The sequence below is a fragment of the Paramacrobiotus metropolitanus genome, unplaced genomic scaffold (genome assembly GCF_019649055.1).
Source record: "Paramacrobiotus metropolitanus isolate TYO unplaced genomic scaffold, Prichtersi_v1.0 Parri_scaffold0000214, whole genome shotgun sequence".
NCBI lineage: Eukaryota > Metazoa > Tardigrada > Eutardigrada > Parachela > Macrobiotidae > Paramacrobiotus > Paramacrobiotus metropolitanus.
The window spans coordinates 99,541-126,075 of NW_026570434.1; the positions used below are offsets into that span (position 1 = coordinate 99,541).

The following is a 26,535-nucleotide window of genomic DNA, read 5'->3' on the forward strand; positions in this document are numbered from 1 at the left end:
TTTTTAGATTCTTTAATTTCTTAGGGTATTTTAATCACTTAGAGCTATCGGAGGTCTTAAATTTTTAAGATTTTTTAGATCTCTTAGATACCGCTGATTCTTAATATTTTGTCAGCAAAAATGTATTAGTTATAAGACTGAAAGTTTTAATATTTATGTAGAGATTTTACAAAATTTTGTCTTTATAAACAAAATTTTCTTTGTATTGGGTCAAACTATTTTCTGACAGCATATTCAGAATTAGCGATACCGGTTTATCCAGAAAAAGATTCGCTCATGGCGTCACTGCAACCGCCCAAAGTTATAAAGGTGCGTAAGGGACCCCGGCAGTCTAAGTTTTTCTTCCCAGAAGAATATTGAAAAATGGTTTCTGTATCGGAAAGATGTGCTGAGAATTATCCCGAAGTCAGATTTGCTCTAAAAAATGTGCCTAGGTCGATATGGGTCGCATGTAGTCACTGTCAATATTTATCGAAAATGTCATGCAGGAGTAAGAGTTAACACAAATGTAAGAGTAGGAAACGATGCTAGGAAAGGACAAACCAAACATATAAACGAAACACGATTAAAAGTTAAACTAAACTGAAAAAAACTAAACTAAGCTCAACTGAACTAATTAATTCAATAAGAACATAGTTAGTAATGTGTGAGTAAGATGTACTAATTATAAGTACGTATGCGTTTAATACTAAGTAATGAAGGCAAGTCAACGATAGGTAGGTGGCGCGTCAGACGGTTTTGGTAAGCCACAGTCGTGCCGCATGCGCAGACGCTGGGTTCCGACAACAGGTTTTTCCACTGAACTGTGAGATCGTTGTGCACAGAAAACTGGAAGAACCAAAAATTGCGCGGAATATTCGGGTTTTTTACTTTTACTTTTCGACGAGTAAATGCCACTGAGAACTTTTAATTTGGATAGCATCCCGGTCAACGTTTCAACCCAAAATTCTCCTGGATTATGATTGTGTGATGCGTAGCGTTGACGGATCTAAAGAATTACAATTGTTGATCATTCCCCTTGTAACGAATATTCTCATTTTTATGGACTAGGAACTGCGGTGTCCTCTTGTTTCATATTCTCCTTATTTTGCTGAGTGCGGCGGTGTGGTGAATTGCGGTTAAGAGTCGGATGATCTGATTGTATAGTGGCGCTTGCCTTCGTGATTGGGTTTCCGTTTCTGCAGCCGAAAAAGAAGGATCACAGCCCCAACGACCCAAGTGGACGTTTATCGGTTGCGCGACGCGTTACTGATTGCCTGCCGTAGTGTAAGTGCTTTGTCCGCTGGGGGTAAATTTAATAAATAGCTGTTACGTGCGTCTTTATCGGTAGAATGCAAGACTGAAAAACCTTCAGTTTTGCGATAAACTAGGATTTTAAGTACTACTCCAAGTTTAAGTACCACCGGTAGCCCCATTGTTCGAGGAAGGTTTCGGTAAAGTTAAGGGTCTCTTGTATTTAGCATTTACGTGTTTTTCGTCATAATAATGGGTCGAAAGTACTATTAACGTTCCGCTTATGATGAGGGCTAGTTTAACTGAAACAGTTATTTTAGGACCACTAATTTTGCTTTTGTGCAGATAGCTAACCCTTCCATACAATTCGATGCACTGCTTATGGTAAATTATTGCCGGTGGTTTATCAAAAATACGCGTTTTTTTAAAAATATAATTTATTGAAATCGCGCTTTTCCATTTTTGTATTGTTTGCGTTTTTTTCTGCGACAGTTTACGCCCGGACCGGCCCGTTTAGCTGTGGGCAGGTAGTTGTTTACTTTTAGCTATTTAGCATTACTTATTTTTTCCGTTTTGCCATAACTTCACAATAAATCACTAGTAAGTAGTAGCGTTAACAATCCGTTTAACGGATTATTACTGTTTCATAAATTTATCGTGTTTTCTGCTGAAATGTGACATGTGTCAGGAGTACGCATTTAGCAAAAAAATTTCAGTACTGAAAATACCATTTATAGGCGTGCGATTTGGGATTATTCAGCTTGAGCTTTGTGTGAAATGTAACATGATCGGAAGCATTGGGGAATTCTGAAACGTTATTGCAGTTTGTTTCCTGATTGCAGATTCTTTGGATCTCATTGTGCCCCGATTATCAGGCCGCGCCGCACAAGCCGCAGCTGCCACAGGACGGTAATACAACCAGGCCGGGATCGAAACCGGGAGATCTCTCTCACCATACGAATGTATCACAGTGTATCCTTGATTGATGCGGTGGCTTGGTACTTTCCATAATCATAACTTTTCTGGACTGGCGTTTGGCACATTTACTTGATCGGCATTATCTATGGGTAAGTACTGTACAGTGTTGGCAGCAGACTCGCATGGCGCACCGTGCATTGTGGCCTAAAGGATTACACTGCGAGAAGGTTATAGATTATTTTTTCTTGACGGCTTTGAAGAGTTGCTTCTTTAAGTTTGAGTTTCGCGTAGAATTGCAGCCAATATAGGCAACTGAAAAGATCCCTGCTTTGAAACAGTCACACAGCAGGAATAAATGAGAACTGAAAAATTCGACTTTTCTTTGAAACTGTTGGCATGTATACTCGTATCGATTTTAGTAGTAACGACTTCTCGTTTGATCGTTTGAAATCGCGGAAATACCTCTACATATGATTAATTAATGGAGGTTGTACTATATTTACCAAAAATCGAATTTCTTGTTACAGGATTCCGCTACTAGTGGAGTCGACTCCTAAAATGGAAGATCACCGAAGAAGATTATTAGAGGCAGTATACGTAAGTTTAGCCACCTTTGAATAACGGATTAAATGCAAAATTTAAGTCTTAAGATTTTCCAAAATTAATTCTCAACTTATCCCATGGGCATTGACGAATTGTTTTTATATTTTCCTGTTTTGTTTGCAGGAAGTGAAGAATTCCGTTCAGTGTATGATTGGCGTTGATTGTCCGTTCCACAGCCTTGTAATTTCGCCCTGCTGTAGTGGAATAGTGTGTCATAAATGCGCAGACGAATGGATTGCACAACAGCCCGGTGCAAATGCTGACGAGAATCATGACATCGTCTGTCGTTGTCCGAATTGCAACGTGTAATACTTATATATTTTAACAGTCTATGTAGGGTCGACCCATTTTCTAACTGTAATTTTTTCTTGTTTGCAGCGAGGGGTGGAGGCTTTCTGCAGCGCTGAGATTCACTGCCATGTCGGATCTAGTGCAGAATTTAGACACCGTCGTATCGTTGGTGTCCATGGCACCAGAGATTCCTCTTCCGGGAATGAGTTCGACTGTAATCCCGCTGAATACTTTCCGCTGCGCTTTTCCAGACAGTTTTGATGGATACGAAAACAAGGGGAAGTTTTACCTGAGCGGGAATGACCTCACGCGGCTCAATATATTCGCCACGATCACGAAAGAAGTCCCAATTTTTGGGTACTGCAGAATTCCCCAGAGCATAAATAACTTGCAGTATTTGTATCTAACATAAAGATCTGAATATTTCTTCAGTTTTTTTGCAAAATCATCATTAATCAAGCATTTGCCGGGTTTATAGAAACTCTGACATTGACTGTGAGCTGATGGGCACTGAGCTCCATAAATACATTCGTTTTTCCATGGATATGGAAAAGGCGGTCCAGGAGTGGGCGCAGTTCTTGGCAAAACACACAGGTCGACCTACACTTGCATCTTCTGCCTTCCTCCCCCGCAGTCTACAGAAGCCGCCATCCGTCAAAGACCAGGCTTCGGTGTCGTGTTATGTTTACGACTGGATTAAACCGTTCCTTTCAAACTCGCCGGAGGTAGAGGAATTGTTCGGTTAAGTCATAATTTGTACGACTTTCAGTCACTTTATTTGCGCATTTAACAGACGGCGAAAAGTATGCTGGACTCTGTGGGACTCTGTCGCCTCGCCACCCGTCGGCTCGACCTGTCCCTGCCGCACAAGCATTGGACAGAAACTGCCACCTGCCATTGCGTGATGTGTCTGATTAGATCGGAAGTCCGTTCTTATTTAAACCACGCTCATAAATGGTAGTTAGTTATTATTGTGTAGATTTTTTTCCATCAGTATACAGTTTGTAATGACTGCTTTAATGCAGGTCAAAGGGGGAGTTCTATTACGTCTTGTGTACCCTCTGCGGTGAGAATATCAACTGGCTGCATATTACCACGCATATGAAGAGGATTCACGCGGTAAGAATTAAGGAGTCGACTCCAGTTCTGGCTAATAATTCTGTTTCTGATGGAAATATTTTCTCTGCAGAAAAAGTTTTACCTGAAATGCCGAGGCTGCTTCGCTCCTTTGTCTGGACCTTTTTATAAAGGTGATGTTGCACATGCAACTGAGTGCAACGCTCGGGAGTGTCCTCTGGCTTCTGGACCGCTGGCCACGAGGGGGCGAGTGATTCCACCGCATACAATTTTTGAAATCCCGCCACTGAACATCCCGGCGACGGACGACCTGATCGAGCTGGTGACATACGAGACTGTGAAGGATGGGAGTACTCAGCTCGTCATTTTGTGCAACACGTAGAAAAGTAAGCAAAAACATATGTTTTTCCAATTTTTCTTGTCCAACTTCACTTGATAATTTTTAATTCGCTTGAGAATATTACGTTCTTCGTTTCCAGATGTATGCTCCTTTGGCTTTGACACGCATGCCGTCGTGACCGCTGCGACTCTGGTGTTTCTGGTTAGAATTAGCCGATCGCATTTCCTCTGCCTGGATTTGTTTAAACCCTCTTCGACGATGCTCATTTCCTACAATCATCATCTTAGCCCTATTATTTTTTGCTTCGCATCAATAAATTTGTTGTTTTTCTCCTGGCTTACTTAAATAAATCAGTAATTTCGGACAGACTTCAGCAAATAATTGCGACGTTCTGATTGTTTTTTTAATTTTTTTACGAATAGTATTTTGCCGCGTCTGTTCTCGATTTGTGATAATGAAAATGCTGAACTATCGTGGAAGTTTTGTGTAGCATTCAGTGTAAGTAAACAAAGATGAGAAGTTACATTAAACTTCGACATAGAATCGGCTGCTCACAAAATATTTTACAACGTTTAGTAGTAACTTCTATAGTACACGAATTCTTCACTAGATCTTTTTTGTAACTTTCATTTTCACGAGGGCAATGGTTTTTAGAGTATAGTTATTCTTCAAGGAATCTGCACTTTCATGAAAGAGACATTTATAACAAGTTCCGACTGGTAAGTTTCTAATTAAAATGTGTTGTTAGGCTGGTTATATTCTTAAATTAGGTTTATTATAAAATAATATCAGCACGGGTGGTTTCTTGTATGTACCAAAACTTTTGACATTTCCACGAGGCTACTTCAGCAGGGCTTAGTTGATTTGTTTGAATGGTTTCTAGGTTTTCTTCCCATGTCATGCGGCCTTTTCAGAAAAGTGTCAGCGAGACGAGGGTCATCAGTGGTATTCGCTATAGCAGTTTTGTCCTTGCTGCAGCGTACGCGGTGTTTAAGTTGGTGGGTTATTATTATTCTGTTATATTACAGTTTAATGATGACGAACGTTGCCCTCTATTTTTGATCTGTCTACCTCATTACATGGTCAAATGGAGCACCCCAACAAGCAGCCGTAGTAAGTCAGTTTCCGGGTACTTCTTATTTCCGGGTACTTTCCGGGCACTTCTTTAAGAAGCCAGTAAATAAAAATAAAATGATTGCACCAATTACAAATTGAGCAAAAAACGTTTGTACAACATAGCAAACGCTAAACGTTATATTTATTCTTGAAAACAGCATTCTTAAATCTAAAACGTTTACAGCATCTGTATATCTAAAATAAAACGCTGAGTGTTGTGTTTAGCATAGAAAATAGCATAACTGCAGCATTGGCACTACAAGTAAACATTTTGTATTTACGAGCGAGAAAGTTGCGATCTAGCTTGCCAACTACGTCGCCATCTTCAGCTTGAACACAGGTGTGGCCGTCCGGCCGTTCTTCTGTCGCCGACAAGAATCTGCCACCAGTAGCGTAAACAGTCGGGACGACCATCAGAGCCTGCACGGCTGCTGGTCGCCGCGGCTCTGCTGTGCCACGCAGTTTTATCCTTTGTTTTGAACATTATCGTTCTTCTCAATTTTCGCCAAGTTTGTCACCGTTTATAGTTGCGGTAGTTTATCGACATGGGTAATTGCGAAATAGCCTAATACTAGTACTAATACTAGTGAAAGCAGTTTATTTGCTTACAACACCCGTTTTGCGCTACTTCACTGTGTACTTACTGCACTTCTACTACATAGTATGCAAAGTAGTAAATTTTGCTCAACGGCAGTATAACTTCAACGACTGCTGAACATGTAGTGTAATTGTAAGCAGAACATAACAGAGCAAAGCAGATTATACTCCGAAATATAAGATTGCAAGTAGAAAAATTAGCTAATCTGTCTACATTACATTCTGCTGCTCGTGATCTTGGTGGCAGGCAAAGAGTCTTCAAGTTCGTGCAATTCTAGTGGCGATTCAGTATTGTACATTTTCATTTTCATACGCATGTATGTGTGTATGAATGAATGAATGAATTTATTTTCCCCAGGACACATAGTCTGGAAGAGACATCATTGTCATGATGTCGCGGGTTAGAAACAATAGAATAATAAAAGTAATGAAAAATAAATAAAAATTTGTATTAGGTAAAACATTGGAATCGTTCAGCTAAAGTTCGGCAGTAATCGTAGCGTGCCGTTGTATACATCACGAGCGTCCTTAAGGACAAAATATATAAGTTTGGTGATCCAGAACAACAACTTTTATCATCGTCAATAATAAACACATTCTGTCTTAGGATATTAAAAAATGAGTCCTTCAGTGTCATCCATTCCGGTTTCAGGGTTTCAATATGTGACCAAATTAGTTGACGACGAGGTTCAAAAGCCGGGCACAGGAACAGACTGTGATCCTCCGTATCCACCGCCTCGCAACCAGGGCACAATCGTTCGTCGTGTATGGTCCCATCCCAACGTCCAGTTTCTATCCGAAAATGATGTCCCGAAGTAAACAACGCGAAAAGGGCCCTCAAAAGATACGTAGGGAGAGGTAGCAGCGTTACATTGAACGGCATAGTTGGGTGTACCTGTAACAAAAAAAAACGACCGCTTCGAGCGGCGTTAGCTCGCACTCGCTCTTTTAAAGCTTCCTGAAATTTTCCTTCAATCAGTGACATAATTTTTGTGACGTTTCGTGTGACGTTTGTAACGTTTCTTAGTTCTTCTAACAGAATATCTTGTGATTTCCAAGAAAAATTAATTACTTCTGCTAGATATTTTAACGCTCGGCGTAACCAGGTTTTTTTCCTTTTGACTGCGTTGTTTATGCTATCAATTAGTGCTGCCTTTAAAAGTGAGCCGTTCGAAAAGCGCAGAAGTTTTTTAATAAACGTTAACTGCATTTTGATCGCACGAAAGTGCAGTGGGAAAGATCCAGTGAGGTAGTACAACGCATCGTGAGGGGCGTTCGACATCAATTTGACCTTTCCAAGATTTAAGGCGAAACTTGTTGACAGATGGGTCTGGCCCAATCAACTCGGAGCCGAAACAGCTAATACCTCCAACCGTTGCTTCAAAATCGTTTCTGCCGTTGGAAAACCGTAACCTGGTCGTATGTTTATACTTTATCAGTTGTTGCTTCATTCTGAAATAAGCCTTTTCACAGCTTCTCAGTCGATGTGCGGCCATTTTACTCAAACACAAATTTTCGTTAATGACAAGGCCCAAGTATTTGAACTCCTTAACCTGTTCGACCTGCTGTCCCGATACGTTAAGCTTTAGTATAAACTCACAGCGTTCAGCACCTTTAACTACCATGGTAAACGACTTATTGATGTTTAAAGTTAAGTCGAAATCGGCAGAAAACTGAGCAACTCGATCAGCTGGTATCTGCAATTCCAACTGGCATCGGGAAATTAAAACGATGTCGTCCGCATATTTTAACAACAATATCTGCACACTTCCGATTCATATAAGAGTGATTCGGTTTCTTGCAACATAAATCGAAATCGCATCGAGATATATGATAAAAGAATCGCAGAAAGAGGATTTCCCTGCCGTACGCCGCTACGTACTCAGTGCGTATGTAGCTGACATTTTACCGCCCCATTTGATGCGGTTGGCACCGCCTTCGAACATTGCCACCAGAAACTTCCGCAGCTAAGGTGATATGCCTGATTTTTGGAGGATTTGAAAAAGTTTATCATGGTTTACCGTGCCACATGCAGACGAATAATCAAGGAATGCGACATGAACCTCATTTCCTTGTACCAACTGCGTTTCACATATTGTGCGCAAAAACCAAGCATGGTCCGTTGATCCTCTTCCTTTTCGATAGCCTCCCGGATCTTCATTGATATTTGACCATTGGTTAACTCTTTCCGCAAGAATCATTGAAAGAATTCGCATAGGCAGTACTTCGACTACCACTGGTCGGCAGTTTTCAGCGCATACGGGTTTATCAGGTTTTGGTATCGGAGACATAGTTCCTGTTAGCCAAGACGGTGGGATCGTTGCATTATTATAGATTGTGTTAAAGTATGAACATAACACATGCAAAAATTTTTCATTTCTCATCAGCTGCTTAAAACATTCCGTTTATAAATGATATTCGCCGCTTGAAGACGTATCTGATAACCGCGATAGCGCATTCAGGATTTCGTTAGTGCTAATTTGGTCATCAAGAACTGGAAGCGAGGGAAGAGCGTCGTATGTTATCGCATAAGGAAGGTTACGCGGTTTCGGTAGGTTGGAGAAGAAAGCGAACAGCTGATTCATCTCGATTAAATCTGCTGGTGTAGTGCTATCCGTATTGAACGATTTAAAAAAGTCCAAAAATTCTCAGCGTTCGAGTTCCGAAGCGATTCAGCTTCCTGCCATACTTGGCGGTGAGATGCACGGTTTTTATTTCGTAATTTTTCTTGGTAGTTTTTCCGAATTGTGCAAAATGCTTCCATCAAAGATTTTTTCGTGCTTTCATCTTTTGTTGCATTCGTTTCTTTCCATAACCGGTTTTTTTCTTGTCGTAGTGCTGTTATTTCTTTGCATTGATTGTGCGCGTCTGATTGCGACGTGTGACCTTTTTCACTGATACCGTAATCTTGTAGTCTGTGTGCTACGATGGTGACAATGCGATACACATAACAGCTACTGTCAACCATTCTTCGCTCCTGTTTGCAAAAACTTCTTCCACGATTGTGTTCAGTAGTGTGCCGATAACGGGATATTGTGTTCGAGACGTTGCTGTTATTTGTTTTCTCTTCTGTATTCTTTTTTGTTTCGCAGATTTTGGAAGGCGTAGGCAAACCAGAAGAGGTTGGTGATCCGAAAAGTTATCCTCTGATACGAAAAAACTTTCAGAAACCAAAACGGGCTTTTGCTGTACTAACATGTAATCTACAACCGACATTCCGCAGTAGTTATGACAAGTGTATAGTTAGAGGGAAACTCTTTACCGCAAGCTCTCAGCCCATTTATTGGAGTCAGCAAAAAAGTACTGCACAATCGAATAATATCTTTACCTCGAGTATTACACTGATCATCTATATTTAAGATTTACCAAATCGATTTTTCCAGTTTCAAATACGTTGTTCACTTCTGATAGCGTCGGACATTTTTTTCCAATTCTACCGTTGAAAAAACGCTACATCGCTACATATCAAAAGGATTTGGTTTTCATTTATCTGTGTTACCATTTCACCAAGGACGTCGAAATATACAGTACTGTCAGGTTGAAGACAGGAATTATTAGGCGGAATGTAAACTGCAATTAAACTGATCTCAGTGTTTAAGAACGGGATACCAATAATTACGTTAAGTATGTCATCGTGGTCTGCAGTACAAATTTTGAGGGCTACCGTTAGCGGTTCTCTTACAAACACCTCAATCCCACCACCACTGTATGATACTCTGCTCTTACTTATTGATCTAAAACCACCAATTCGCAGAACTGGTTCATGTTTTTTCGTACGGGTTTCGACTAATACGATAATATCCATTTTCATAATAACTGACATGAATTCTTTGTAAAAAGTTTCGTAATTCACATTTAGGTAGATAACCCGTAAAGGATAGGATACGCAGTTCTGTATCATTCCCGCGTTTACAGTTATATCCTGTGACTTTTCAGGTAGTGCGGCAATCAAATCGTCCTTGCCGGTACTCTGAACTGGAACGCTAGCATTACCGGTTTGGTCGTTAAGGTGCTCTATACTTGACTCTATACTGTATCTGTATGTGTGCCTTTCCACACGGCCTGCCAAAAACCTTGCGGAAAGGAGCACTGATGAGGGTTGGCACAGACGGACGTTAGTTATTGACGTTACTATTAACTTGACCCACAGGTCTCTGTATGCATGTGATCTAAATTCACAGACTATTCGGGCAAAGCAATGATCGCAACGGCATCATAGACTATAGCCACCGGGATAGCGGTATGCGGTAAATAAATTTACTTCAAGTCAACCCAGGAGCCAGACTAATAACAGACCGCAAATATCGAACGCACAGACGATAAACAGACGAATAGGTTATCTAATAATTTCGGTCAGTAGTTACGGGTATTTATGGTATGTTTATGGTATTAGCTGCGGGCCGGCTGAACGGTACCCGTACATATTTGTGCGTTTTTCTATACGTACTGTAAACCAATACCTGTCGTTGTCGGCAGCTTGTTCAACGTATTCAACGCCGATTAATCCTACAGATAAACAACGGTAGACAACCGCTATAATTTTATTTATACAAGCTAGGGTAGTAATGTACTGTACGAGGAGGATTATAGTTGAGTCGGTAGCGCATAGCTGCTGCGAGTTAACCCAGGAAAACCGGGTACTAGAAGGGATGGGACTACAGTTTTGAAAATTGGCAGTTCGGGACAGAAAAATTCAATTAAGAAAAAAAATATTTTTTTCAAAATTTTAGCGACCAGAGGTCAAGCAGGAGATGACCATGTCGGCCTGACATGCATGGTAACCATGTTGCGCCGACATGTTATCCATTGCCGTTTATAACAACTGATAAAAAAATCGCACAGAATATGTCAATAGCTCAACCGATAGATCTCAACGAGTACTTCAATATAGGTGCATTGTGATGGTCATCGAAATGACCAGTGGTCAACAAAAATTTAAAAACTAAAAAGCGCTCAAATGCACCATTACATAAGTGCTAATTGAACATTTCGCAGCAATTGGTCACTTCCGCTTATGTTTTGGACAACCGGTCATCAACTAAACTGTGGATCACAGTTCGAGTGACATGTACAGTGGAAGTAATACTGGAAGTAATAAGTAATACTGCTGTATATCCGGTTGTGCAACGGAATGGGATAGTAGAGATAAAGAGCAGGGCTGGTTCCAGAAAATGATCACCATCGTTAATAGACCGGTGGTCAATTCTTCAGTGTTTTACAAGTGACCAGTTGTTAAGAAATACGGGAGTATGACTATCAAAGTCAGCAAAGTTCTGCTAAGCCTGTTTCTTGTGACTACATATTCACAAACAACAAATTTTAATATTTAGAAAGGAAGACAGGACTTCTGAATTACTTCTAATATCCATTTTATTTTCAGCTTCGCATAGATTGATTTCTACAGGTTACAAGGCATGCCGGCCGCATGAGTGCTCATAAACCGGAAGGTCCAAATGTGTACTTGATGCAAGGGCACAAGCTTTACTATCAGAGTGTTAACGCACTAGCGCTTGATTAATAACTTTTACAGGACTTCTCACCCATTATTACTTAATTTAATTCAGATAAAATTTGCAAAGAATGTACGCATTGCTCATGAGCAATGGAGTAGCCAGATTACAGGACATGGCATGAAACGCTCCACACACAAGCAACTGCACTGCACAGCCGAAAAATTTATTCACGCACCTAGTCCGGTGTCTCCGGTCCTACGTTGAGTCGTTTTTGCGGTTTAATATAGGTAGTACGGGTTATAGCTATTTTAAAGCTACCGAGAGCAGTCATTACACAAATGTCTTACATTTCATTTACGCTGATTTTAATGGCGTTTAATCAAAAATTATATTTTTCGGATTTCCGGCCTGTGCTGACCAGTGGTCACTTTGCTGACCATTATGGTACAATCAGTTAATACAGCATTTTATGGGCTTTCTTTTGACTGTTTATCGTCCCGTGTACGATGCTTCTGCCCATAGATATGAATTTTTAAAGAATAATAATTAAATAGTATTATGTCCAACCGTGTCAAAGCCGACATGGTATTTTCAATTGACCAGCACTGACCAGTGAACGGTTTTTCTCTGAACTTTGTTTCAATTTTGTATAGAGCTCAGCAATTACTTCTTTCATGATTTTTCTGGAAATTAACTGATGTGGAGGTGGCTGTAAAGGGAAGCAGGACCTCAGAGAACTCCGTTTGGTCAGTATTGACCATGTTTGGCCACTCCCTGGACTTTACGGACATGAGGGAGTTAACGGTTATACATTGTTAACTGTAGTCTAACATCTTTTCTTTGAAATAAAACCATTAAAACCAACCTAGGACCATAGTTACGGATAAGAGAGAAGAAGTCCTCCACCATGTCGGTCTAACACGCATAGTATGGAACGGGTTAACCCGTGCGCTACCGACTCAACTATAATCCTCCTCGTACTGTTACCCTGCACTTGCCGAAAGTTTCAGTGGCTCAAAACTAGACGTACGTTGTACGAGCGCGCTCAGTCACCATTCAAGGTTCACATAGGTTCAAGGTTCACTAGGCCTGCAACAGCGTAGTCTTGCCGTTTTGGCTTTTCGTTACTTATCGCTCACGACCCAACGATCGGACTTTTCGTAAAATGTTCGTTTTGGAAAAAGCGGCGCAAATACGAAAACCGTTTTTAAAATATGAAAAGTCCGTTTCATCTGGAGGTCGCACGAAAACGATATGAAAACTCACGAAAAGTCAAAACGGCAACACTACAACAGCGTGCAGACGGTTGTCCGAACGCAAGAGGCTTTAGCTCTCACACAGCTACAGTATCGTACAGCTCATACTGTGCAAAATTTCGGCAAGTGCATGGTAACTGTACAGTATGTTTATTATTCCTTTATGTTGGGTGTGCAGATACAGTAAACATAGACGGTAACTAGCCGCTTTCCAACAGAATACGGTTACGAGTACTTGCACTGTGACACGCTGACCGACGTGACCGTATTAAGTCATTCTGCTCGTTATGTGTTGTTTCTGTACAGTTTACATCCAGCAAAATGCACTGCATCAGCATAAAACAATCAAGGTCGACTCGTTCTCCCTTTAACGTCGGTCATCGTCTTCCTCGGAGTTTACACAATCCTGCGATCGTGCCCAAGCCCAGTTTGGTTGTCGCTTATGGCGTCGTGCCACCCTTTTAAGGCTCAAGCAAGGATTAGATGATAACCATCGCGGTGTCACTGCTGTAGCCTGCGTGATAGTGGTGATAATCTGTCCAGGGTAAATTTTGACTTCTCGTCCATGTGACTGTTGCACCGGTCGGAAATTATCTACTAGCACGTTATTGGCCGCGTCACCATGTGGATGCTTCTTCAAGGTACGGAACATACTGAGCTGGGCTTGCGTGACCTTTAGCGGTTCTTTGAACGCAGTCCACATCACTGCTTCGGCGCAGGGCGGTGTTGTAAGCGAGCCGAGATAGCGGTAGTACACCGGTGAGGTCGGGATGAAATCCTGAAGCCGGAAGTCCTTCAGGGTCACAACTTTGGCCTGACCTTTTTAAGAGAAGGACGTGTCACAAAAACCGTCAAAATATATTTTACCTACTCCTTAGTCACGAAAAGAGGGCGTCTAATTTTAGTTATGTGATACACAATATAATGTACGAGTTTCATTTTTTCATTGTTTTTTTTCTTGCTCGACAATCCTTATAGGACCATTTTCTTTCAATAATTTGTTATTTATCTCTCACCGGGATGTGTAAGCTCCAAGAGAGCCGTGAACAACGTATTGATATGCACAAAGCGAGGATCATTTTCATCCACAGGATTGTCTGTCAGTTCAAACATGATAGCCAACGCAGCGAAACCCGTGGAATCTCCAAGAGCTTCGTTGTCGTAGAAAATGCTTTTGCGGTGCACGATATGCAAACTGCAAAACATATTATAAAGATAATTAATGTAATTTGCCAGTCTGCCACAGGTGACGTTTACTTCAAGTGGATATCGCTATCCGTCGATCACGTGCTCCGACCCACGGGTGTTAACAGAACCCCAGTGAAAATGGAATTGTAGGAATACATAATCATCGCCCAGGCTGCCACCACGGATTTCCGGTGCGGTTGCATAATGTCCCGTAAACTGCGCTGCAAAAACCGATTCCAGACGTGTCAAACTTTCTGCATTCACATCAATACAGTATATAAAGAATTATTGGTAAGCCGTATTACAAACATGACCAAGGTTGACGGCCGTCCAACTATCATTCCTGGACGGAGTACCGTACCTTACGAAGGCCAACGGTTCTAAGGCCAATGGTACATTATGACTTACCGACGTCACGGCCGAACAAAAGCAGGTAGGATGACAATCGCGAACGGTCATGTTAAAACGTGCACAGTAATTCATTGAAAAAACATTGCGTTACTGACCTTTGCCGATCTTTTTGGCTGCTTTATATATTATTCTGGGTATAATCAGAAACCATTATCTTTGATGGGATAATCGATTTTGGTTACTTTAACTCGTACGTCATATAATCAGAACCGATTATACGTACTACCGTTACCATAGAGTACTAGGATAATCAGAAACGATTATCCTTCTCAAAACAAATTATCCTGTTCAGTATATAAAGGTAGAGCTGGCACTGCGTTCCTTGCAGTCTGTTTTTTCAAATTACCTGTTTTTCTTAATCGATAAATCGCTAAAAATGCCTGTAACTTCTCTCGCTCACAAAGAGGTAGCTTACAGCAACTTATTTAGCAAGTTGAACCCCCAAACACCGAAAATGGTGTTCGACGGAAAACAGGTTCCGCCATCTGTCCTTCCTGGGTTCGCCAAGTTCCAGGGAATGGAAAAGCTCAGCCTTATTGATTGTAATCTCTGGTCCTTGGAGGGGATGCCACGCCTGCCCAATCTGCGCGTACTAATGTTGGGCGACAACCACCTAGAAGACCTGAGCGTCATACCAGCGTGCTTCCCCAACTTGGAGAAGTTATCCATTGTCGGGAACAAGCTAGGGCACCGCGATGAATTGGAACCGTTGACGCGTCTTCCGAAGCTACGCGCACTGGATGTGGAAGGCAACGACCTATGCGAGATCCGCGGCCACGATCGTTGGATGGTAGATACGTTCCCTCGGGTTAAGCAGTTCATCATCACCGCTTACGATGTCGACAGCGATGAAGACGATAACGACGACATTTCCTGGTTTCTCAGCGGTAAGTCGATAGCTCTAATTATTGTAAAATCCTTTTATTAATACTACAATTGTAGACGAAGCCATGGATGCCGATAACGAGGAAGAGGATGAAGGCGATGCCTTTGAGGGACCTGGAGAATCGGTGCCAGAGGTCATCACAATTGATTAATGCCTGGAGACGGTAAGCGGATTTGTTTTCGCATTTTGTTGTTTTTTTTAAAAAGATTTTTTTTCTAAAAATAACTTTTATTTTTCAGGTCTCGCATTGGAATTTTTTGTAATATTAATTCCCTTGGTTTTGTTCTTCCTTATTAACCATTGTGCACTTGCTGGTCTGATATGGGTGTTGAGAAATAAAAATGAAAATATTCGATTATCGTGCGGCGACAGAGTATTACGATACAATTTTTTATTTTAATACGAGATTACGATTACCAAAAATTATAACACACACTCACACTCACATAAAAGTTGCGTTTTTTTTCTGATTCTCTTTATTATATTATAAAGTTATGCTGTGTTCGAAAAGAACCAAAACAAACTGCACTTCTAAGTGCTGAACAATTTACGTTGCCGAGTGACTGCGCAGGATACATTGTATAATATACAGTACGTAATAATATATTATAATGCCCCGGGCCTTCTTTCTCCACCCGGTCCATTAAACCACTTGGCTTATATTTGTATACCTCCGCTAGTCTTGAAAAAGTGGTCTTACCTGTTAAGAATACTACTGTAGGGTCTGCCGGACAATTCGGGTCCACAAGGGTGATAACGGCGCTGGTTACTGCCGCTAAAAAAAAAGATAATCGTTCAAACTGTTTCATAGTAAAACTTTACAGTCTTTACCAATTAGGTTGCCCAGAATGCACACGATGAACTCAGGGCGCTGATTTCTTCTTAACTGACACGACATGTTTGCCTTGCCGCCCTTATTTTTGTTACAGAGAAGGAACGGCTATTAGGAACCTAACGCAGCTGACTATCATATCGAGACGAAGAGAAGGAAATTTTCGCTGGTATTAAGAAATGTGCAGTGCCGCTCCGGCAATAAATATCTCGTAGGCGACCACTCCCTACTATCGCCGGCATGCACATGCGAGTGGCTCTTTATTTGTTAAACGCCGAGAACCGGTTCTCATGCACATATCGTGCATGAAGCACTAACTAAGGCAGAAGCCCCTTTTATTACCATCTCAAGCGTGAAACGTTACTGACGCGTTATGAAATATCGAGCCGCAGCTTTATTGTTAGTTGTTATTTGGTTTTCAGATTAGATTATGCTGCTTCCGGGATGACAATAGCGCTCCAGGCCAGAAGGCGAGGAAAGAAGGTTTGCTCGTGTGAAAAACTGCCAAGCACGTGACGACCACTTTTAAAATCAATGCAAATCAAACCGCATTTGCGGAGCCATAGGCCAACATTTACTAATGGTAAGAAGCATCAGTAGCAAACTATTGCCGATATTAGTTTTGCCATGGATGAAAAGCTGTTTAATGGCGCGAGCCGAAGCGACCACGGCCGTCCAGGTAATAATCGTTGTTGCTGTTAGAGGTCGTCTGTTTCGGGCAGGTCGCGATGGCCCACTTAGTCCAGGTTCCGCTCCTGAAGGTCCACGCGTTGCAGCCGGTGGTGACGACGGTAGCGTAGCTGGCATTGCGCACCTCCAGTCGCAGGGCATCCAGAATGGGGATCCCGTCAAAGTTGTTGGTGGCGGCGTTGAAGCGGAAGACTTCGCCAGCGCGCGAGATCGTCCAGATCTCCCCGTCTTCCCCGACACTGACCCATTTGCTCCAGCGGAACGCTTGATTGGTTCGCTGCCCGGTACCGCCCAGTTCGCTCCATGTAGGGATTAAGAGGGCCCCATTTAATTTTTGAACATCTCCATAATCCGCGGTTGGTGTTGGCGCCAGAATGTCCAGAGCGGTGTTTTTGTTCAGCGCGTTGATCTGCAATACGGTTTGAGCCACAGTTAATGCTGAACGTACTTCAACGATTATGAAGAAAAAACTATTTTCAAATTTATGGTCGTTCCGGCAAATCTTCGTTGACACTGTTCTGATACTCGCTGTCAGGTACAGCAAAACTTTTTGGGGCAAATGGATTATGGACAGAACCGCATTTCGACACCAACATGAAAGCATGAATATTGTTAAATGGGATCTACGGTATATAATTATTATAACCTACAAAATCTTGTGCCGGATGGTCGACACAATCGGACAAACTAGAAATCAGAGGCAGGCGCAAGACTGCGCGTGCCAAAACGCTGTCCAAACACGATGCATCGCTGCAGTCTATTTGAACCGCGCCTGATCCAAACATTCGAAGAAAGGAAATACTAACATAATAATGCGGTACTACTACAGTAACGGTTGGTCTGCTAGCGAATACTCAGCACCCACGCTTACCTGCAGACATCTGGCACTATTGAAGTACTCCCAGGCATTGCTGGTTGGATTAAAACGGTACGCCTCACCGGTCACCGTGCACATGTGGTGCCAGCCGTCCGGACTGGCGCCGACAGTGACGGCTTTGGTCGAAGTAACTCCGGGGTCAATTGGGTCAGTGAACGGCACAGGTGCGGGTAATGCAGTCCATGCCCCACCGATGAGACTGTGGACGATGCCAACTCGATCAATGGCCAGGAGCACGCTGCCTTTCCCGGAAATGTAGGTGAAATTACTGTACGGTGCACTCGGCGACGGGATCTGGCCGAAGATGCCGATCACGCAGACCGACAGAATCAGGAGGCCCTCCAAAATCATGGTTAGGAGACTACGGATTGACCTGTGCAAACTCACTCTTCAAACGTTCTCGGGAAAATGGCAGTGTCTGCTATAGAACGTCAGTACTTCGATGGAAGGATTTGTGGCTTTAGTTGAACAGTGGAAGCGCTATTTATAAGAGCTGCGACCCGCTGAAAATGAATTTTATTGCAGTTATAAAATTGTTTTTGTCTGGCCGAAATCTCTGGAAGAAGGAAAAGAATGTAGCTTTACCAGGGTCTTCAGAAAAATAGCGAATGTAAAAAGTAAAAATAGCCTATGAAGTTTGCAATAATTCACATTACTTGCGGGATTTTATGACATCGTAAACCCTGGATCTGCAGTAACAATTTCGGGAAAGTATCTTGCTTATTTACATATGAAAACCTAAATTCCTCACTGAGCTTGCAAAAGCACACGGAAATGGGCTGTTTCCGCACTTCATTGTCGAAAACAAAGCCGTAAACTGTAATGGAACTAGCCCGCTCCGGTTTGCCGGCCAGACGCAATGTCAACAATGAACAATCGAGTTGGTGTCTCTCTAATTTTTATCGTCTTTGTGGCTAGACATGCAAAAGGTCTGCTTTGCATATCGGTGTTTATTGCCATGATTTGCTTGTCCGGCACAAACAACACTGCCAGTACTGCGTGAACTTACTGTTGCCTTCTCCATAAAAATGCAACATTTTATGTGATTTAACGTTTGCGTGACGTGTCGCTTCGCATTTTCCGGAAGATTCACGTGAAAAGATTAAAAACTTCCATCATTTTACTTTCTAAAGTAAACTTTTCTGGATCGTTGTTTTAGCGTAACGTATCAGGTTATCGCAAAGACTGTAGCATTCACGTGTGCGCATAATTACGTAATTACGCTATCCTTTCAAAATTAACGGAGATTTTAAGCGCTAAACAAACGCTTAACTTTCAAAAAAATAAGATATTTTATGTGTAGCAACATTCGTTTTGCTTTCCGTATAAGTATAACAGCTGCTCCCAACTTTTTTGGCTAGTTCACGTACGAGGAATAAAAATTTCGTCAACTCGTTACATATTTCTGGGATTTAGAGTGCAGTATTAAACTTTTGCACACGTCACAGTGGCTCGTATAAGCACAAACTACAAAACGCGCACTCTGTACAAAACATGTGCTGCGGAAAATTTGTTAGATACGTTCCGCTCTTTTCTGTACATCTAATTTAATTGTAAGGTTTCTCGTTTATAAACCTCTAATTTGCTGCTCAAAGCTAACATTGGCAACTCGTTGTCGTTGCCGGCAGTAAGCAGGCGAAAGGTTATTTTTTGTTTAAATTCTCGTTCGCTTACACCTGAATTCATGTTCGCGTATTCTGCGGAAACTCTGAAATTGTGGTCACTTACACTGAAATTCGGGCCGATCTTTTTAATGCAATCGGATCTTTCCTGGCATTGCCGGCTTCATGATCTAGACACAAATTAGATCGTCGAAAAATATGTTCACATGGGCAAGGAGCCGCTGGTGGAAGCAGATGACGAATCCATATGGGATCGGAAACTGGTGCAATAAAATCCTTGTATTTTAGTTTATAACTTTTTTTAGGCATGACATTAATATTCTGCGCAACAGGGAGAAGAAAAATTTCTTATATTACATATCCACTTTAGCGATCGTCTATTGCTGTTCAACTGTTGCGGACGTTTTGCATTACTTCAGCAGTAATGTCCTCAGAAACGAGTTTTATTACGAGTGTTTCTTTATTGTCAACATGTCAACATGCATGTGTTCCTTTATTTGTCAACAAGCCACTTAGTTTAATAGTACAGTATTTCTGTTAAATGTTTCAGCTATACGCGATACTCTAAATTTCAGCGTCTCGACTTTTATATACGTACTTTGTGCTCCGCACTACGGCCACTTTCTGAATGATCGTTTTGTCAGCGCTGGAATGTGTACAAGTACAAGTGTCTTACAAGTTACGTTAATATCCTACAGATTGTTGTATGCTATTTTCCGCTTTGAAATATTGCATGCTTTTCTCTGCTTTTTTGGTCGGTCGGTTTCGATAACAATAACGACTAAGCTTGTCGAGAAAGCCAAAACTGGCAAAAATTAACTCTAAAATGCAACCAAAGTCGGGAATATGTGTCACTTTATGCACAAGCTGATACATTATACAGATAAACGTTACACTTTATTAAAACTGATTTACTGATCGCTTGTCCATTCGCTGGACACAACTTAGAACATGAAAGATGTTTGCTGATACAGGAAAACTCCAAACGCGCGGCACATTATGTCTATAATCGACGTAAGGAATGTATATAGCAGTATGTCAGCCAGGTTGCTTTGTCGAGCTTTTAGTAATGCGATTAAAAATTAGCTGAAGCGTTTATACAAACTTTCAAGGGCATAGGTCACTTTTAAGGGCACAAGTAGGACTTTACCCTTTTATAATTAAGCTTTCGCCTTTGTCAGTACTTCGCGTTGCCCATTATTTCAATCAGTACCGCTTTAGGGATCAATATATTAATCACTTTACCGAGTTGACAGACCACGGCAGACTGAAATGCAGTCTATCTCTATGCTTTACCATTCAGTCTATGCAGTAAGCAGCCTATGCAGCTTATCAGTGTGCAATCTATGCAGTAAGACCAGCACTGCATCTGTGCAGTAAAAGTGATTAATACGCGTATATTGATCCCTAAAGCGGTACTGATTAAAATAATGGGCCAAGCGAAGTATGCGTTGTAATACAGATAAATCCACGACATGACAAAATCAAGTCTTTCAGTGTCGCGAACCAAAACGACCGCGCTCGTCCAGGTAATAATCATTGTTACTGGTGGAGGTTGTCTGCACCGGACAGCCGCTGACGATGTACCATTTGGCCCATGTGCCGCTCGTGAAGGTCCACGCGGTGCAGCCCGCTGTGACGACAGTGGCGTAGCTGGCATTGCGCACATCCAGTCGCAGGGCATTGAGAATAGGGATCCCGTCAAATCGGTTCGCCGCACTGTTGTAGCGGAACACTCGCGCCCAACGCCAAAACCAAATTTGAAAAACGATGGTGATGACCATCGTAAGACGGTATTCCACGGTATTGCAATAGTAGTTTTACACTTGTCTCAGCGACTGTGGTCGGAATACAACCGTAAAGCGACCCATAGGAAATTTCCGAGGGTAGAACGATTGTTGGGACATTCATCGGTATTAACTACCGTAGTGAATTACGAGTCGCTACGACACTAGTAGCCCATCCGATGCAGCAACCGTAGTGGTAACCGAGGGTGAAACGACCGTCGCTGGCGGATACGGTGGTCATCGCGGCTTGGCCTAGCCGGTAGTTACCTGACTTATCTTGTTGGCGGTAAAACGTAGTTATCACCTTGTGGCGGTAGACATTGCTTTTTGCTCTCGGCCACGTTACCGGATCAGAGCTAACCGGACTGTAATAATATTCGAGCTGCATGTGTTGAAATATACGTAAACCTAAAACCACTATTTTCGAAACGCATTTGCTTAAAATCTATTAAAACTGTAACTATTTCGAATTTGGCCTGGAAAAGTTTGGAATAACTCGTAATGCTTCAAAAGACCCATACAGCTTGTGCCGGCTGGACTGGTGGCCAAAAATATTCCCGCGGACGGCGGACTGCGGCGGAGGTAAGAACTACTAAGAACTATAAGGGTAAAATTACCTTTTCGAAGTACATACCTCAAACATTGTATTGTTTACAAAAGCTTGTCAAAAACTTTATAATGCAGCAGAATATAATGCATGTTTCTGCAATAACGAGTCTGTGAGAATGAATAATTATCGCGTTATTGCTAAATAGGAGTAAAATTTAAAGTCTTTGAGAACTGCATGGACTGCAGTCACTGTGTGCAGGCTGCAAGGTTTTGAATCAATATGCATTTTGTAAAGAATTTGGAAGCGTTTAAAGCCTTCAACAGTCCTCGGCCCGAAGTTTGCAGTAGGAAAGATAAGGATTAAGTCTCGTAAGATTTCTTTTAATGATTTTTTATGCCACGAATATATACATAGGTGTGAGTCTGCCATTAGAATCTGCCATTAGAAAAATTGTCGAACCACTCATTTACCAGATTTCCAAGTTTTTGAGACAGGTCTAAATTTGGTGTGTCGAGGTCCCCGAAACTTGTGAGCGAGTGGCTCTATAATTTTTCTGATGGCGGATTCAGAATCAGCGCACCTGGTTTGACTAGAATATGTGGTTGAAACCCGAAAAACAACATTCCCCCTGGGGCGCTATTGCGACCGCCGGAGGTGGCGGTACCGTATGGGGCGCTGGACCCCTCAGGGGCGACATTTTATTTTTCAAGGGGGGATAGTTTTTCTAGGTCAAAAAAATTCGCTGATCCTGAATCTGCAATCGGCTTATTCAAAAAACCGATTGGCGTGTGGGGTGTTGTCTAAAAAAGCCCCTGGGTGTGACTGTGACTCATATAATTTTCTAAACCGAGTTAAGATTGCCATCATTTTCTTCCATGTATTATGCAAGTAAAATAATAGGATGGGTGCAATATTTTCCGTCGGGTCGAACAATTGTTATTGCCGATATTCTAAGACCTTAGTTCTCTCTTAAACCGCTGTTGTTGCAGATATCCTGAATGCATCCCAGCGACTACGCATTGACGGCGCCACCATACATTGCCATCGCGTGACGGCAGCCACGTTCTGTCACTGCAATTGGTAATAATTTATTGACTTACCTGTCCATGTTCGCTATGTAGCATCAAGCATGTACCAATATCTGATTTTTTCATGATTCCACCCAGACAGATTTCAAATTTCTTTGTTATTGCACTCACTTTTCTATTATGCTGACGGTTCACAGATTACTTAATACGTTGAGGACAATGTAGTCTAATAATTACAGAATAATCATGAACTGCTGTCAATTGGTAAAGGATATTCTTAGGGTAACCAGCAGGAGATTCTTAGGGTAATCACAGGAGGTCCTCTGCACACAAAATACTCGTATACGCCCGCATAGCTTGAACTAAATCTACACGCAAAATACCTTGCTTCTGTAGTATTACTTATATAATTTACTGAGAAAAATCACTTGCCTTACCGCACGCTATTATTTACTTAAATTAGTCGTTTTACATTTATTGACACTACCGTCTCTCGATACCCTGTGTCCAGTGTTAATTTAATTGATCCTTATTTTTACTATTTTGCAGAAATGCGCCACGGAAAAGCTCGGATGAAGGGTCGGAAACTGTCAGTCTCCCTTTATCGGAAAATATTCCACTGACCCGGAGCAGTTTAAGCATTCCATAAAACATTATTCCTGTTTTTGTTTGCATTCATAGTTCTAAAATCCTTTCCGTTTTCCTGGCTTACTGTTTTGCATCAACTGACAGTGAGCAGAGATCTGATCTATGGACTTTTATTTTACTTTTTATTTTTATCATTAATATTGTTAGCATTTTCTTAGTGAGCTTAGTAAATGTTAAAGTTTGAGTTGAAATAAAAACTACCGTGTTACGATGGTTTTTGCCCACACAAATATAAAATAGATATACCATAGTACGGACGACTGTATTCCCACCGTAGAATGTGTTTGTTTCTCCACCGTATTTCTACGGTAGTTACATACCACACTACGCCAACCCACTGTTTTAATTACGACGGTCTTACTACGGTTGACTTAACCATGTTACTACGGTATTAACGAAGAATCCCCGAGTGTCGCTACAACGAAGAAAACCATGGTCGTATTTTCCTCGAACGACCGTCGTCTTGCAACACTCGTAATACCGTAGTAACATAGTTCAAATTTGGCGTTGGGCGGCCTTCATTCGCAATAGTCCAGATCTCACCGTCCTCCCCAATGCTGATCCATTCTAGGTAGTCGAAATTATTATCCGTGGTTGCGCCTAAGAGGTTCCACGTTCCGGTTGCGAGGATACCTGTGGCTGTACAACGAAGAATTTTAAAAGTGCATCAGCAGTTTGAAATAGTTGCGATTTTGAAGACGCGGGATCAACGATGCGCATCTACAATTCTATGGGTAGCTCAAACAGAATTTTCGGTTAACCCTCCTAACCTGTATAGGTTCGTGCTACTCCCTGGTAACTCCTCGGGGCCACCAACTTGATTGCCGCAGCGTTGTCCTTGTTCCTTGCGTTAATCTAAAAGAAAAGTGCATGCAGTCCTGTTACATTCGAGGTTCCTCGTCATTCTACATGAGCAGAAGACGCAGCAACACGGTAATTTATGTACAGACCTTATTTAAACAGCAAAGGCAGTGCTCACAGACAGACTTTTAGCATCTGGATCTAGTAAGCAAAGCAGTTACCGAATTTTATCGTTTACGAACAACAATGTATCTAATTCTAAAATCTGTAGCTGAACTAATAATCTGAACAAGTATTAATAACATGATCAGTTCCGACTATTTTCAGTTTTTACAACGTTTTATTTGGTTTTTACTTTCAAGCACTTGCATCTCTAAATTCAGTAAGTGTGAAATTACCGTAGATGTGATGGGATATAAGAAATGCACCTGCATGTTTTCGTTATTAACCGAGCTACATGTATTAACCGTCTTTGAACCATCCAGTGGGAAGTGCGCCAATAGCGAATTGCTTCATCGTTAACATGCACTTACTTGTTTACACAAGACATTATTCGTATACTCCCACGTGTTGCTGTTTGAATTAAAGCGGGAGGGTTCACCCGTCTTGGTGCACATGTGATGCCAGCCATCCGGACTGGCGCCCACACTGCGTGCGTGTGTTGAGATCACAGGGATATCTGGATTGCCCACCAGCGTCGGCGCGGGCAGTGCAACCCACGTTGTCCCATTTAGACGATGAACGGCGCCGGTTCGATCGATAGCCAACAGGTAACTGCCTTTCCCGGAGATGTAAGAGAAATTGCTGGCCGGCGCACTTGGCGATGGGACCTGTCAAGCCCCGGGCAAGGCCGTAGCAAACAGGGCACTTTCCAGAAGCATTTAAGAGAAGATTACCGCTTGACCTTTCAGAAAAACGCTAACAGCCGCAAAATTGGAAACGTGTAAGACAGAACGGAGAAACGCAGTAGGTACACTAACGCAGAAGGAAACCTTTGGTCTTGAAACCGGAAACTGGTTTTGGCTTGCCACTTCAGCTGCTATTTATACGCACGGTATCCGAAAAACAGGACCATTATTTACGATAATAAAGATGTTTTCATCCTAACTGAAGTCGCGTAATAAAATCATGGAATTTTTGTTACCAGACTAAGTGCAAGGAGCCCTGCTAGCTGCACTGTGAAACTGGGAATATTGTTTTTCTATTTACGAGGCTTCTATAATGCCGTACATCGTGGTTGTGCAACGACAGACTCGTCAAATTCTCTTGTTTATTTACTTATGACAACCTAAATTCCATTGTAATGGCAGTCAGGTGCTAACGCTCGGAATCAGGCTTTTTCCGCCCATCATTGTCGAAAAACAAAGCTGTAAATTCTTGTTGGTCTATTCAACTACTAGAAAAGAAAATAATAAAAATCCATGGATATGTGGGTGTTTATCTAGCTTTTATCGCTTTCCTGGCTAGACAAACAAAAGTATGCTCCGCAATAACACCGTTGTGGAATTGGCTGTCAGGTTTACACGAATACTGCCCTGATTGTGTGCAGCATGGATGATTCGGTATTTCTTTTTACAGAAAAATAAAAATTATTTCGGGAATGAATATAGTAAAAAATGCCTGGGTGCTGAGAACAGAGCTGCCGTTATACCGTAGAAACTCGTATTTCCCGGCATGAAATGAGACAGCACCAGAAAAGCAGTAATCATTTCTCCCGTAATAGGATTGCTTTCGACGAGGTTATACTTGCTATAAAAGGCGCAGTAGAAGAGTTAACGAGACACCTGCAATGCTGTATCACGGACTGAAGCATTTCGGATTTCACGGTGCATTTCCGCCTGCTGTTCCACCAAAGTTGGAGGTCTTCCTCCCTGCCTGCCCGGCACAGGCGCTCCTCCCTTGCAGTGGAGATTTGCTGTTTTTCCCTCTGGTGACCCGATAATGCTGTCCGCTGGCAATGTCTCCGCAGTCTTGCTCCTTGAAGACTTCTCCTTTCAATGCACGGTGCCGCTTTTCGCAAAACGGAGCGCGCGAGCGCATTGTCTACTCGTAGGTTTTTATTGACTAAAAAAATCACGGCAATATCTGCATGTTCCTACTTAGGTTGTACCGGACACTACTAGGAGCTCTGACGTAGTACACTCTAACGTTGTATAAATTGCACAGCTGAGCTCCGTCTGCCCACGAACCAATCTGGCACCTTCCTGTTCTTTTTGGTGTTGTTTTAGCAGCAGTGCAATCGCGAACGAGTATGAACTTTAGAATTAGCGCTCTATGTAGCTTACAATTGGCACGATGTATAACCAATGCCACGTAAGTGCCCTTCGATAA

At 42.0% G+C, this 26,535-nt stretch overlaps 4 protein-coding genes and 1 long non-coding RNA gene across 5 annotated transcripts in view; 3 read left to right on the forward strand and 2 right to left on the reverse strand.

Annotated features, from left to right (window-relative positions):
• The window catches only part of LOC129601115 (uncharacterized), a 95,903-nt gene extending 70,759 nt beyond the window's left edge, over positions 1–25,144 (reverse strand). The window contains exon 1 of the mRNA XM_055499844.1: positions 25,109–25,144. The gene's annotated coding sequence lies outside the window, so the exon portion shown is untranslated. The remainder of the gene's footprint in view (positions 1–25,108) is intronic.
• On the forward strand, positions 2,295–3,791 carry LOC129601104 (uncharacterized). Its single transcript, XM_055499831.1, has 5 exons — positions 2,295–2,300; positions 2,679–2,748; positions 2,878–3,059; positions 3,133–3,402; positions 3,524–3,791. The coding sequence occupies exons 2-5, from the start codon at positions 2,710–2,712 to the stop codon at positions 3,789–3,791; spliced, it is 759 nt and encodes a 252-aa protein (XP_055355806.1). The 5' UTR covers positions 2,295–2,300; positions 2,679–2,709.
• On the forward strand, positions 3,892–4,482 carry LOC129601121 (uncharacterized). Its single transcript, XR_008692192.1, has 3 exons — positions 3,892–4,002; positions 4,071–4,164; positions 4,235–4,482. It is a non-coding gene; the product is annotated as an uncharacterized LOC129601121 (long non-coding RNA).
• LOC129601118 (acidic leucine-rich nuclear phosphoprotein 32 family member A-like) lies at positions 14,829–15,534 on the forward strand. The gene is made up of 2 exons (XM_055499846.1): positions 14,829–15,370; positions 15,426–15,534. The coding sequence occupies exons 1-2, from the start codon at positions 14,860–14,862 to the stop codon at positions 15,518–15,520; spliced, it is 606 nt and encodes a 201-aa protein (XP_055355821.1). The 5' UTR covers positions 14,829–14,859; the 3' UTR covers positions 15,521–15,534.
• On the reverse strand, positions 16,525–18,230 carry LOC129601114 (uncharacterized). The gene is made up of 2 exons (XM_055499841.1): positions 17,763–18,230; positions 16,525–17,300 (listed from the first exon to the last, which is right to left on the reverse strand). The coding sequence occupies exons 1-2, from the start codon at positions 18,117–18,119 to the stop codon at positions 16,845–16,847; spliced, it is 813 nt and encodes a 270-aa protein (XP_055355816.1). The 5' UTR covers positions 18,120–18,230; the 3' UTR covers positions 16,525–16,844.
• Positions 25,145–26,535: the final 1,391 nt, after the last annotated feature.